The sequence below is a fragment of the Medicago sativa genome, chromosome 8, assembly GCF_051527215.1.
Source record: "Medicago sativa cultivar Bolivia chromosome 8, Bolivia_mono, whole genome shotgun sequence".
NCBI classification, from domain to species: Eukaryota; Viridiplantae; Streptophyta; class Magnoliopsida; order Fabales; family Fabaceae; genus Medicago; species Medicago sativa.
In genome coordinates, this window is record NC_140756.1 from 30,127,806 (window position 1) to 30,142,814 (window position 15,009).

Consider the following 15,009-nt stretch of genomic DNA (forward strand, 5'->3'; position numbering starts at 1 on the left):
GATCCGAATATATATACCCTTTCGTTTGTTGAAAACTTAAAAACCCACCAAAACCCCTCTTTTTCTTAATTTCCTCTCTAATGCTCTTCTCTTCAATTTTATCGATCCAGGTATTTTTCTCTTTCTTTTCATCTTCATTCTACTTCTATTTTTCAATTTTAATTTTATAGTGGTTCAATTTTTGTGTCCTTCCCCGTTTCAATATTTGTAATTTTTTCTTTTCTTGTTTGATTTTGAAATGTGATGCATTTGTTGGTTGTGGTTAGGGTTTTGATTCCTTGCGTTGTTTCACTGCTTGTTTTGTTCTATGGACCACTGACCCAGACACATTGACATCGATAAAAATATGAAAAAATGAATTAATTGAACATAAGGATTAGGGTTTTGATAATGTGCCTTTGTTTAGACCACACTGTGATTGCCCGAGAGTGATTTTGTCAATGGCAGAAGGCTTGGCCTATTTATGTCTATATTTTTGGCGAAGTTATTTTAGTTTGCTTTCTAGTGGTATGTATGTATGAAGCACAAACATGACACTGACATTGGGCACGACACTGACTATGGACACGTCACTGACACTGACATGTCAACACCAATAATAATTTGAGAAAATGACATAATTCAATGTAAGTTACATGTGTTGGTGTCGTGTTGGTGCTTGTCGGACGCTAGACATGACTTCGATTAGAAGTGCCAATGCCACACATTTTCATTTGGATGATTGCTGGGTTCCTTTCACTTGACTTTCTTCTTTATTAGGACAATGATTCTTTGTAGTTTGATTCTTGAGGTTTAGGTTTTCTTAATCACACTTTGATTGCCAGTAAGTGTTTTTTATGGCTGAAGGCCAAACATGACACAGACACGGGAAACGACACTAACACGTCAACACCAATAATAATTTGAGAAAATGACATAATTTAGTGTAAGTTACATGTGTTGGTGTCGTGTCGATGCTTGTCGGACACTGGACATGACTTCGATTAGAAGTGCCAATGCCACACATTTTCATTTGGATGATTGCTGGATTCCTTTCACTTGACTTTTTTTTTTATTAGGACAATGAGTCTTTGAGGTTTGATTCTTGAGGTTTAGGTTTTCTTAGATCACACTTTGATTGCCGGTAAGTGTTTTTTATGGCTGAAGGCCAAAAATCCGTCATATAAACATGCCATTGCAGCTTATGGGACCACCATGGTGGGCATCCCTTCACAAGTTGCCTATGGTAGTTGTTAAAATCCCACTTGCCATTCTTCCATAGCGGTGCCATAGCCAGCAGGCAAACTGTTTTTGATTCCAAGTGTGTTTGGCGGCACAATTTTCTTTTTTTGCATCCATTTCCGTGTAATGTCTTTCGTCAATGTACAAGACCACAGATACAAAACCTGCCTTATTTTACCAGATGATGTTTCATTCTACAAAATCAATGCTTAGGAAGAGGACAATTTACAAATCTAGTGTTTCTTTTTGGTTTTTTTATCCTTGTCCTTTCTCTCCCTCCCTTGAGAACAAGTTCATTGAACCTATGCCTGCAAAGTTCCTTCCGCATTTGACCTGATCATGTTAATAAAATGTTTGTTTTTTGTGTTTAACTTGTATTCTTTTGGCCTTGTTTATTCGTTCTTAATTGGGACTGGTCTAAGCTAGTTTTGAAGCTCCTTGTCAAATTTACATTTTTATTGTTGTTGAACATAGATTACGATGCCTTTTCATTTGATAAATTGGGTTCGGGCTCTATTATTTATATTAAATAGGGTAAAACTTTCTAGTCAATGTTGCGGACGGTATTCCATGCCTCCCTAGAATTTGTACTTCGACAAATGTAATATAGCTATGGTAGATGATTAAACCTTATTTTCAAAGAGATTCTTAAAATGGTTAATGATGTAATGTAAGTAAGTTGTTTAATATTTGATGTTGGTTGCTCAGAAAATCAAACTGTATTTGATTATTAAAATCAAAGATGTTGGTTATCTACTTGAGGGCCTCAATATCTTCAGCTGGTAAATGAGTCATACTACTTAGGCCCCAACGAAATGCCTCTGAAGCAAGGTTACTCCAAAATCGAAGGGGATCTTGTGTCTGGTACGTGCATGTACCAAGTACAAGACTACATGCCGCTAGTACATAGTATACCAAAATTAGTTTTTCAGAAATAAAATAGAATTGGATACTCAGATTTGGGTTTTAGCTGGGTACCCCAAAAGAATTTGTAAAAACATGTTTTTTGTTGCTTAAATGGTCCTTCTGAAAATTTATTTTTGACAAAGCACAATGGCATTTTTTACCTTTTTATACTTACGAAGGGAAGCATAAAAATGACTACGAAGACCAAAATTAAAGATTTGGTAAGTAGTGGAACCTGTTTGGCTAAAATTGATGGTATTCTCTTAGCTTTGTAGTGCTTAAAATGTTAATGTTTAATGATCTTTCCAGATGAAATATTTATGTTTGAAAAATGGTTGTCTTCTGCCTTAGAAGTGTAATGGCTTTTGCCTGAGTAGAAGCAACACAATATATGGAATATAATTTTAGCAAAAGGCGAAGCATGTCTAGTTTAGAGTGAAAGCTGAAGATTGTATCATACTTCAAGTTACATGGTTTAAATATCTTGGGTCCATAGTTCAAAGCGAATGAAAAATAGATGAAGTAAACCATCAAATTTAAGCTAGGTGGTTAAAATGGATGAGGGCCTCAAGTGTTTTTTGTGATACGAAAGTACCGCTCAAGTTGAAGAGAATATTTAATGGACAACTATAAAGACGAGTGAGCCGACTTGAAATTTTGGCACCAACACGAAAATAAAATAAACGTAGCAGAGATGAGATGAGAATCATTGGATATGTGGTAAGACTAAATAATATAGGATTAGAATGACAATACTAGAGAGAGAATTGGGGTAGCACCTATAGTGGAAAAGATGGTGGAAGCTAGGCTTAGGTGGTTTGGGCATGTAGAGAGAAGACTTGTGGATTCTTTAGTAAGGAGAGTAGATCAAATGTAGTCAACTTACTAAAGGCAATGGAAGACCTTAAAAAAGCTGTATGAGTAACGATTATGGCATCACTTGGTTCTTGTTGTTGAACAATGGTTGTCTTGTGGGCAAACTCTCCATATAATTGAATGGTGATTACCTTTTGTAAAGTTGTGTTTTCAATGACAAATGTTTGTGCTTTTGGATGTTTGATGTGTCTTGTTTGTCTTCATTAATACCAATGTTTTATCTCGTCTCACAGGGCTACTGGTGATTGCTCTTGCTGCCATGGAATTAAGTAATCCACTCTTTGATGATGATATACAGAGTAACAGTGTTGTTGATCCTCCTAACAATGAAGAGTCAACAGATGTTGGTGAATTGGTGAATGATCCTGCACAAACTGAGACTATTTTCAGCAGTATTCGTGAGCTTTTAGAGTGTCCTGTATGCCTGAATCATATGTACCCACCAATCTATCAGGTTGTTTATCAATTGTTTATGATGATTTATTGGTGAATTTTTGGGTTCATGAGAAGGTATTTTTTTGTACCATTAAAATAATGAGCTTTTCTTCAAAAAGCAATTCCCATTTGATAACTGAATTATGCTTGCAAGTTGCAACACACTCTTTCAACATACACTCTTTAACACACTCTTCAGCCGTGTGTTGAGAACAGTGCGATGCTAGAACTCCTCAAAAGCTCAATTGACCTTTAGGTTGGAGAAAATGAAAAAACTGAATTCTCATTTTCGTAGGAAGTAAAACTAAACGATTGTTGTTGAGGCATGTCATAAACCCAAACTTACGGTCCGTTTATTCCATGTTTCCTGTTTTCCTTTTTACATCGATTAAACATATAGATCTAATATTTTCCGCACCATTTTCTTTTACAACAACTTTGAAAACATATATAGTATTGTCAGAAATTTAAAAATGTAAACATAGTTTTCGTTGTTTCTAATAATGCATTGTTCCTTTCACCTTCTCTTTAACACAATTGTTCACTATGTGTCTTTCATCTCCTTAATAACAATGTAAAGTAAACTTAAATTTTAAAAAAGTGAAAACTTAATTTTTTAAGTAAACAATCCCTTGATATCATGATGCTAATTTCATCATTCAATATCCCATGTCTTTCCTAGCTTATCTAGGATGAGAATTTTGGTGATTTCCTTTTTATTCAAATTGAATATCCTCTAAAAAATAAAAGAAACTTTATTTGGAAGTTTAGCCAACTTCTTTATCTCTGTTGTCATTGCAGTGTTCAAATGGTCACACTATATGCCCACGCTGCAAACCTAGAGTACATAACAGGTGCCCTACTTGTAGGAATAAGCTGGGAAACATTAGATGTTTAGCATTGGAGAAAGTGGCTGCGTCTTTTGCACTCCCCTGTGAATACATGAGTCTTTGTATTCAAGCTGAATTACAAGATGAAGTACAAGCTGAAGTACAAGCTGAAATTTCTGAAAATTGGCCAATAGAAGCTGATGCAGGGTCGTTTGATCAAGCTCCAAGCTGGAAGCAAGTACTTGAAAATAGGATCGTTCATAGGATTGTTCAGCATATGGAGAACATGATCGTATCCGTGATGGCGAAGGTAACAGATAAAATGGAGAAGATGGCCCTGGCAAAGGCGGAGGATGATTTGGTAAATATGAAGGATGATGTGGAAAAGATGATCCAGGCAGCGGTGGAGGATCATCTGCTTGCCAAGTTATCTCTAGCACCACCGCATCACTCTTAAACCTCACCGTTTGGGCTGTTTGTTGGATGTTTAATTTGTAACCTTGATGCAACCTGACATATTTGCAATACTTTATGGTTATGGTGTCTGGTTCAACTTCTTGTTGGTTATGATGTATCCCTGGTTGTCCTATGGTTTATAGTTGATGAATTTGCCATTTGTTGAATATATATTTCATGTTGAATATCTTTATATTTTCCATGAGCTATGTACATTTTTTTTAATAGTTTGATATATGCATGCTTGTTGGTAATTAGTACATTGTATGGTGATACTTCTAAGTTTAGCATTGATTTTTTCTTCTTTTTATTATGTCAAAGGTGGAGAAAACATGGAGGTTGGTAAAAGATGTTCTGTAAAGGCACGGAGATCGTCCCCATAAGTATATTTTGTAAGTTTATAAACAAAGTTTTGTCATTATAAGAAAATGAGAGTTTGTGAAGGCATGTTTTCTAAGATTATGTTTAGGTAGGTTTAGCATGGGTGTATTTACGTGTCTTTGTTAATTTCAATATCCACTAAGGGTCTGTTTGATGACCAGGATGAGACAAGATCAGATAATTTGTTCGTATTTTATCTCAATTTAATTTAAAGTTTGACGAGACATCATGATATGATAAGTTGATCGGGAAATTCATTATATCTTGTTTTCTCTCTCTAGTTTAAAAAATTAATCCTAAATATGAACCACTATAGAAATCAACATGATAAGAAAAAAATACACAAAAAATTACTTGATATTAAACTAAAAATAAAATTGTAATAGTAATTAATATAGAAAAATAAGAATATTTTAAAAAATATAAGTAAACATTAAAAATATATGAATATGATTTAAATTTTCTGACAAATTAAATATAATTTTATTGCAAGGTAGTTTTGTCATTTGCATATAAGTTAGGTCAAATGCATTTAAAGGTCCTTTAAGTTTTTCATTTTTCCCAAGTTGGTCCTTTAAGTTTCAAAAGTCCCAAATAAGTCCTTTTAGTTTCTAAAACGTTTCAAAGTCATAGTGTTCGTCAGTCTGAGCTGTTTTTATTTGGTTTTGTTGTCTCAGGGTTGTGCTGTTGTGTTTCTGTTCAGCACCGGCGCTTCCTGCTGCTGAGTTGTGTGGTTGATGCTGCAGATGGCAGCAGCCTCTGTGACAGTTTTTTCTGCTACCCATGTCTGTTTTCTGCTGTTCGGTGGGTTTGTTTTGTTGTTGTGTGTTGCTAGCAGGGCTATGGGACTGAATTTCGATGGTTTGAATTGGATTTCAGCATAATAGCTTTTGTTGTCTTTGCCTTGGGTGTTGTTGTTTTGTGTAGTTTTTTTTAGATGTTACGCCTATATGCGGCATCGTTGTATCCTTTTTAGATGTTACACCTATATGCGGCATCATAGCATCACAGTTTTACTTTCATCTTTATATTAATTTGCAGCAAAAGGGACTGGTGCATAGTTTGAGTCATTAATTATGTGATGAAAGTTTCATTATGTGATGAAACGCAACAAATTTCATAAGGGAAAACCTTAAAAGCACTGTTATAGTTATTGTGTTCTACTCTCTGTACCTAAATATTATTGCTTTGCAACTAATGTTTAATTTGACATCTTTATAGCAATTCAAACGCTGACTATATGGCTTTGAAACGTTTCAGAAACTAAAAGGACTTATTTGGGACTTTTGAAACTTAAAGGACCAACTTGGGAAAAACGAAAAACTTAAAGGACCTTTGGATGCATTTGACCTATAAGTTATGACATATCATTGTTTTGCTTACCCAAAAGACTAATTGTTCAGAAGAACTTGAGTTCGATTCATGGTGGAACAATTTTTGGTCAAATTTTACTCACCTCTCGATCGAACTCCATTTACTTGTCTCATAATAAAAAAGATGCATACTTGCTAACTTAGACCTTCATGTTTTTTGTTGGTGTAAGTTAGGAAACCCTTGTGTGTGTATGCAATTGTTTCACAAGGGTGAACCTAATATATTTGTGAAACTCCCTCCGTCAAATCCCTTATTTCTCATCCCCAAAGTCCTCTATTTCCCTCCCCCTTGAAACTCCCAAACAAAACCTAATAGACACATTTTCATCATTTGTGGCTACACATTTACCAAATATGTAGTAGCTCAACCGATGATAAGTGTAAGACATGATGATATCCCCAACATCATATCATCTATGAATTTGGTATCCTAAGAGCATCCACGTTGGAGCCCTCCATTTTTTTGACAATTAAACGAGTTTCATGTTTATGCATCGTTCATTTATAATTTTTTAACAGTAGTATTAAATAAGCATTCAATTCCTCTAACTCAGAACTTAATACAAATTTTTTAAATATGACCCACTAATAATTTCAAATAGGACCCACTCAACCCCTTCATTAATTGTATATCATCGCATTTTAATATTTTAATATTAAAACATGCGAGACCCGCAAGGAGAAATAAAGTACTTATACGAGACACTTCTAATAGATACCCTTTTAAATTATCAATTGTTATAGAGATAAACCACTCTCATTGTGAATGGTCTAACATCATCAATAGGTTTAGTATTCTTTATCTCTTTATTATTTTGCTTTACTTTACTTTTTATGCATTTTTTTTAGCTCAATAGCTTAAAAAACATTCATTGAAGTAGTTTTAAAAGAACTCATAACTAAAGGGCATAATTCTCCCCTCAAGATTGCCGCTTGTAAGAGAAGTAAAAAACTCAAACGAGGAATATAGTTCAACTTAACTCGACTCGTCTGATCAATCTCGAGTCAAAGCAAGAAATTGATTTTGAATTTAAAAAATAAAAAATAAAACAAATGAATAAGGAGCGTGGGGTCCTACTATGTGTTTTAAGCCCTTTTCCACTTTTTCCATTCCGCATTTTCCCGAGAAAATTCACTCTCTCTCTCTCTGCATGTCTTTAATTTGAAAATTCTCGTTCAACTTCCAAACGCGCACTCTTCATTTTGTTTGTTGAAAACTCAAAACCCACCAAAACCCTTTTTTTCATCTTCTATCAAATGTTCTTCTGATCAATTTTTATCGTTTCAGGTATTTTTCCTCTTTCCCTTCATCTTCAGTATCGTTTTTACGTTTGTGGGTTTCTTCTATTTTTCAATTTTTAGTTTCATTCCCCGTTTTTCTCATAGATCTGTTGTTTGTTTGATTTTGAAATGTTAGGGTTTTAATCACCATGCGTTTTTTGAATGGATTGCACATTTTGTTCTGTTTAAGTTTAAGGTTTGTGTTTGGTTAATTTCTTTCTTCTTAGGTTCCTTTTAATTTGTTTGGTTGATCAATGGGGTGTTTTGGAAAGTTTGAAACACTGACACCGGACACGACACTGGCATGTGTGGACACCAGTAATAATATGAGAATATGATATAATTCAATGTAATTGCATGTGTCGTGATGGTGTTGGTCACTTACACTTGTCTCACACCAGATATGCCTTCGATCAGAAGTGTGTCAGTGCTATAGAGATAATATAAATTTTGATGGTTGTTGGGTGTCTTTGTAGTTTGATTATTGAGGTTTAGGTTTGTTTTGATCACTCTTTGATTGCCCGAAAGTGTTGTCGATGGTGGAAGACTAATAGTCTGCTATATAAACACGCCATTGTGGCCTATGACATCGCCATGGTGGGCATCCCTTCACAAATTGCTTATGACAGTTGTCAAAATATCCACCACGCCATTTTGCCATAGCAACACCATTGCCGCTATTCAAGAGCATTGTTGATCAGTAGGAAGGCTGTTCTTGATACCAAGTGTGTTTTGTGCAATGAAGTACAAACAATCCTCGGATTAGGCGTGTCCTGATATTAGACACGTGTTACTGTCTGAAACCAACACATATGTACATTCAATTATGTCATTTTCTTAAATTATTATTGGAGCCCATGCTGTGTGTCGGTGTCTGTGCCCGTGTTTCATAGGTTTTGCGAAATTCGTGTTCAAATTGATCTGCACCATGGCCTTATTTTACCAAATGATGTTTTCATATTACAAAGTCAATGCTTAGGAAGGGGACAATTTATGATTCAAATGTGTCTTTGTCATCTTTTTATCCTTGTCTTTTTTCTACCTTCTTTGAGAACCAATTCATTGACCCTATGCCTGCAAAGTGCCATATTTGACCTGGTCATGTTAATAAACATTGTGTCTTTCTCTATTCTGTTTTTTTTTTTTTTTGGCTCATTTATTTGTAACTAATCAGGACTGGTCAAAGCTAGTAGTTGTGAAGAACTATGTCAATTTGTATTTTTTATTTTTAAATATATACACAGATATCGATTTCATTGCCATTTTTTTTTTATGAGTTTGGTTTGAGCTATATTATTTATATTAATGGTCAATTCTACTAGTCATTACTCCAGATGGCATCCCATCCTTTCCTGAAATTTCATTTTGACAAATTCTTTTGGTCAGTTGTGTTGCTCTTATGCACAGGGAATAATGTAAAATAGAAATGGTACATGAATAAACCTTATTCTCAAAGATATTCTTAGAAGGGTTAATTTTGTAATTAAGTTGTTTGGTATTAGCTGTTGATTACTCTACTTGACTGTCTCAATGTCTTCAGCTTATATAGGAGTTATACCTCTTAGGCCCTAATAAACTTCCCATGAAGCAAGGGTACATACCTGTTCCAAGCACACAACCACATGTAGCCGATAATGATACATACCAAATTTACTTTAAAAAAATAAAATATAATTGGATACTCGACCAGAGTACTTTTTGTATTCTGATAAGGCAATAGAATTGTTGTTTAGTCAAAAAGAATTTTAAAGAAAAATGTTTTTCGTTGCTTAAATGGTCTTTGTGATTAGTTTAAAAATAAAATAAAGGTCTTTCTGAAAAAATTGATTTTTGATGGATCAGAAAGCATCTTTTTGCCTTTTTATAGTTAAAGTTGGGAAGCATATAAGATGACTCCCAAGACCAGAAATAAGATTTGGTAAGTAGTGGAACTTGTTTGGATGAAATTGACGTTGGCTTAGCTCTGCTGTAATGTTTAAAATGTTAATAATAAATGATATTTCCTGATGGAATATTAGTGTGTGAAAAATGGTTGGCTTATGGGTTGTATTTTCAATGGCAAATGTTTGTGCTTTTGGATGCTCGATGTGCCTTGTTTTTCTTTCATAAATTCAGTCAGTCAAAATTTACACCTTATTAATCCGTTCTAGAGTTTGTAAATTTGCTTTGAAACCAAATTTGATCATGTTATAGAAAATCAATGGAAGACGATGATATATTTCCCAGTGTTTGTCATTTCATTTAAGCAGGCCAGGGGATGTAATACCTAACTACTTATGCTATATTAACAGTATAACGAAAGTAAACAAGAATAACTATTGATTTTAATTCCAATGTCTTTTCTCCTCTCACAGGGCCGCTGGTGATTTCTCTTGCTAGCATGGCATTGAGTAATCCAATCTTTGATGATATACGGAGCAACATTGATGTTGATCCTCCTCAAAAAGAAGAGTCAACAGATGTTGGTGAATTGGTGAATGATCCTGCACAAACTGCTCTTAAACCTACTGGGACTGTTTTAAGCAGTGTTCGTGAGCTTCTAGAGTGTCCTGTGTGCCTGAATGCCATGTACCCTCCAATCCATCAGGTTATTTATGACTTATTTATGATGGTTTTATTGTTGATTTTTTGGTTTCTCGAGAGAGCATGTTTTTATAGCAATTGGGCATGAAATGGTGTTACTGTATATTAGATTGGAGAAAAGGAAAAAATTAATTCTGATTTTTGTAGTAATTAAAAACTAAAACAATTTTCGTTGCGGTATGTCATAAGAACAAACTTAGTACTGGGGTGTTATTTTCATCATTCAACATTTGTCATCCCATTTCTTGCCTCACTTATCTATTCTGAGAACATTGGTGATTTCCTTTTGATTCAAATTGAATATCCTCTAAAAATAAAAGAGAATTTATTTGTCCTTGTGAACTTAGCTCAGTTGGTAAGGACAATGCATAATATATGCAAGGTTCAGGGCTCGAACCCCGGACACCACAAAAAAATATATATATATATTTGGAAAATTTAGTTAACTTCTTCACCTATGTTGCTATTGCAGTGTTCAAATGGTCACACCATATGCTCGGATTGCAAACCTAGAGTACATAACCGGTGCCCTACTTGTAGGCATGAGCTGGGAAATATTAGATGTCTAGCACTGGAGAAGGTGGCTGCATCTTTTGCACTCCCCTGTAAATTCAAAGATTTTGGGTGCATCGGGATATATCCATACTACAACAAGCCAGAACATGAATCTCAATGTTCATATAGACCCTATAACTGTCCATATGCTGGTTCAGAATGCTCTGTTGTGGGTGATTTAAACTACTTGGTGACCCATCTGAAAGAAGATCACAAAGTGGACATGCACAACGGTAGCACTTTTAACCATCGTTATGTCAAATCAAATCCTCAAGATGTTGAAAATGCCACATGGATGTTAACGGTATTGTTTTTTTGAACTTTCTTTGCTTTTCCTTCTATTGACTAAGCCAATTTTTCTAGGCTATAATGAGAATGTAGAATTTAAGCAATGTAATTAACCATGCAACTCTCTTTACTTGCATAAACAAGAAAATTCCAATATTGACTATTGTGGAACATCTGAGTAACTTCATGTTTTAAAAGAACTATATGTACAAGGGTCTTATATAGGCATTTAATTTTTATTTCAACAAAATAATTGGCTTTCACATGATTTTTGAATTACACTGGTTTCCAGGTTTTCAGCTGTTTTGGTAAGTACTTTTGTCTACATTTTGAAACTTTTCAACTTGGAATGGCTCCTGTCTACATAGCCTTTTTGCGGTTCATGGGTGAAGATAGTGAAGCAAAAAATTATAGCTACAGTCTAGAGGTAGGCGGAAATGGGAGGAAGATGGTTTGGCAAGGAGTGCCAAGAAGCATCAGGGAAAGTCATAGCAAGATCCGCGACAGTTTTGATGGTCTTATTATTCAGAGGAATATGGCGCTTTTCTTTTCAGGTGGTGACCGGAAAGAGTTGAAGCTAAGGGTTACTGGTAGGATTTGGAAAGAACAATGACAAGAAGGAATTGATGTCCGTTCTTCGACTAGAAATTATATTTAGATTAATGAGTTTGTAGTGATACATTTCTTCTAGTGAATACATATCTAGTCGTATTTTGTAATTTAGGAGGCAATCTCTCTTTGCTTATCCTTACATTAAATGCATGAACATGAAGCTGTACTTCATATCAATATGACAGTTTTTGTTCCATGAATGTTAATGATTGAAAGTAATTGTGAAAATTTTGCAAGCACGTGATGACAAGCTACACTCAAAAGCATGTGAAATTACTTCATGTTTGTTGATTTACAATGTGTCTTGGGAACCTGTTTTGAAATTTGAAGGATTTGTGGTTTTTTAAAGTGGGAAGGTGTATTTTTAGTTGTTTTTATAACTAATAGATCATTGAAGAAATAACGGGTAAAATTGTAATGTATTGGAAAAGTTGTAACACCATAATGATAAGAATATCTATATATCAGCTGTATAAGGCATAAGCATAGGAGCATAAGTATAGAAACCAAATGTTCTATGATTCACCAAATCTCATGTATAACTGTTGGGAATAATTGGGATCCTAATCTTGTGTATATATTGATTGTTTTGTGAATAAACAACATAAGCAGTGTACATCAGGTTTGTGATATTTCTCACCAAACATGAGAAAGAAAGATGCTCAAATATGAGTTTCTAAAGCCACGGGCCATGATGATGGGTGGAGATGATAGAATCTATTACTCTCTCTGTTTCAAAATGAACGTCGGGTTTTTACACACATATTAAGAAATGCATTAGTTAAAAGAAAGAGAGATGTTATTTTGCCAAATTATCATAATCAACTATTGGTTTGTTTTTCATTAAAGTAAAAATAATACTTTCGAAGTAGTATATATTATTAACTAAAGGGTACAATTGAAAAAAAAGAAGTTATTATTGCATTGGAAATTAAAAGTGACATTCATTTTAAAACAATTTTTTTTGCTAAAACGACACTCATTTTAAAACGGATGAAGTATTTTTTAAGTTTTATGGCAATTGAGATTGTTTATATTTAAAATATGGAGCTTCAAATGCAAATTCCAAAAAATTTGATTATGAAAAACAATTTTGATTACTCAATCTCATATGAAACTATCAAATGAAAATAAAAAAAATATCAATTGATGGGGTCAAGTGTAAGTTTCTTATTGTGATCACCGGTAGAGTAAGTTTGATTAAAGTTGCTTATAGATTGCTTAAATGTTATGTAGAAATTTGACCCTGTAAAAAATAACTTAAGCAACTAAAAAAATTACATTGAAAAACCCGATGAGAAACAATACATTTAATGGCGCTGGCATCCAATCAGTTCGTCTTTTTTGGTTTCTTGTGATTTCCGTAAATACCGTCTAATATACTTATGTTATCATAAGTCATATTTACAAGACACAGATAAACAAGTGAATGATTAAATGTAATGATGAATTTCCATTAACTTTATTATTTGTAACATAAAATACTACTTTATTTGATAAGTGTACTAGAATACATCATCTAAACACTTTGTATCCTTTTGTGGACAATCATGGTACTCATTCAAATATATGTCATAACAAATCCTAATTTCTTGGATTTGGTTTGGTAGTCCATTGGAGCTGTCCCCGATGCATCGTAATTGTGGTTACGTTTCCAATGCATTTTTAATTTTCTTCCTAAGTCGATTAGGTTAAGGGTTTTAGTCGAATCTCGAACAACGCCTATTGAAAAAAGTATACAAGATCAAGTTTATGATAATTTTCAATGGCCCATGAAAAATATTCTTGTTGCGTAAAATGTTCATACATATGACTCCCATGATCATTCCATTGAATTTTCCAAAAGTCTTCATCTACTCCCATTAGATTGGGCCGAACGGAAACTCAATTGAGTCTGCATGTCAGTACACTGTTGAAAAAAAAAACACATTTATATTCATCATACGATTAAAGAAATAATTAAATTATTTGAGATAAACCAAATTCATGTAGGAATTTTGTAATTTCAAGCAGAAAATTTCGACCACCACAAAAAAAAAATCAATTTTATATTAATCTTCTTTTTTTTTTTGAATTATAGAACCATCATTTTTTTTATGATAAATAAATTGTTTTGGTCAAATATTTTATGGCTATAATTTCACCATTTTTTTTTTTATTTTGGTCAAGTATAATTTCACCATTTAAAGTAAACAATAGAGAATTTGGTGCTCTACCTTCAATTTCTACATATTATAATGTCTATACCTTAAGTTATGTTCAAGGATATTGTAACCATTAAACTTTAATATTTTTGTTCAAAAAAAAAACTAATATTTATAAGATGCATTGATCAGTTTTTAATAAGTTTGAAGCCTGTTTGCAAACCATCAACTTTATGACAGGGGTTGGACATTATAATTTCGGGTGACTACCACTTTAATTAATGATAAATCATTATTCTCTGTATTAAAATGAAGAAAGAGAATTGACCAAAAAAAAAATGAAGAAAGAGAATTGTACCAGAAAAAAAATGAAGAAAGAGAATTGTACAAAAAAAAAAAATGAAGAAAGAGAATAAAATGGTTCGATGTTATTAAATATCGGAATCTTAAGTTCATTAGCTACATTCCCAAAACATTTAAATTTTAAAAATATTATGTAACCAATCCTTCAAAAAAAAAATATTATGTAACCAAAAAAGATGTATCAAATTTGGTCCCAAAAACTTTTAATTTTAAAAATAAATCAATCCGATCAGATGCTTTTAAAAAAGTTTAACTATTTCAATACCATAAGATTTGGATACCTAAATAGTTTTTTTTTTTTTTTGACAAAAGATACCTAAATAGTTGGTCTCATTATCCACATTTTAACTATAATAAATCAATCTTTAAAAAAAAAACTATAAAAAAACCAATTTATTCAACAAAAATTACGATAATTCAGTAACTAACAAAATATTATTCCTCTAAAAATATATTATTATAATTTGGTTAAAAACACAACCATTCAAAGGCCTGTAAAATTGAATCATAAAATATTACAAGAAATTAAATGCAATATAAGCTTATATATATGGACGGAGAGAGTGGTTAACATTATCTCTACTATAACTTTAAAAATTGTATATCGACACAATAAAGTTAAAATATCAAGACTTTATACAGGTTCGTTTGATGTGCAGAATAAAAGATATGATAAGACAATTCTATCATATCCTATCTCAATCT

The 15,009-nt window shown here is 33.1% G+C and overlaps 2 protein-coding genes across 5 annotated transcripts; both read left to right on the top strand.

Annotated features, from left to right (window-relative positions):
* Window positions 1-5,028, top strand: LOC146898275 (uncharacterized). Of its 2 annotated transcripts, none has more exons than XM_085732470.1 (3): window positions 1-110; window positions 3,237-3,457; window positions 4,240-5,028. In XM_085732470.1, exons 2-3 carry the CDS (start codon window positions 3,263-3,265, stop codon window positions 4,723-4,725), a joined length of 681 nt encoding a protein of 226 aa, XP_085588596.1. In that variant the 5' UTR covers window positions 1-110; window positions 3,237-3,262; the 3' UTR covers window positions 4,726-5,028. The 2 variants fall into 2 exon arrangements, with proteins under 2 accessions (XP_085588596.1, XP_085588597.1); XM_085732471.1 differs by lacking the exon at window positions 1-110 and adding an exon at window positions 150-3,126.
* A 2,564-nt stretch (window positions 5,029-7,592) lies between these two features.
* LOC146898276 (E3 ubiquitin-protein ligase DIS1-like) lies at window positions 7,593-12,033 on the top strand. Of its 3 annotated transcripts, none has more exons than XM_085732468.1 (5): window positions 7,593-7,766; window positions 7,896-7,955; window positions 10,114-10,346; window positions 10,815-11,201; window positions 11,478-12,033. In XM_085732468.1, exons 3-5 carry the CDS (start codon window positions 10,140-10,142, stop codon window positions 11,796-11,798), a joined length of 915 nt encoding a protein of 304 aa, XP_085588594.1. In that variant the 5' UTR covers window positions 7,593-7,766; window positions 7,896-7,955; window positions 10,114-10,139; the 3' UTR covers window positions 11,799-12,033. The 3 variants fall into 3 exon arrangements, with proteins under 3 accessions (XP_085588594.1, XP_085588593.1, XP_085588592.1); XM_085732467.1 differs by having other exon boundaries at window positions 7,896-7,947; window positions 10,112-10,346; XM_085732466.1 differs by lacking the exon at window positions 7,896-7,955.
* Window positions 12,034-15,009: the final 2,976 nt, after the last annotated feature.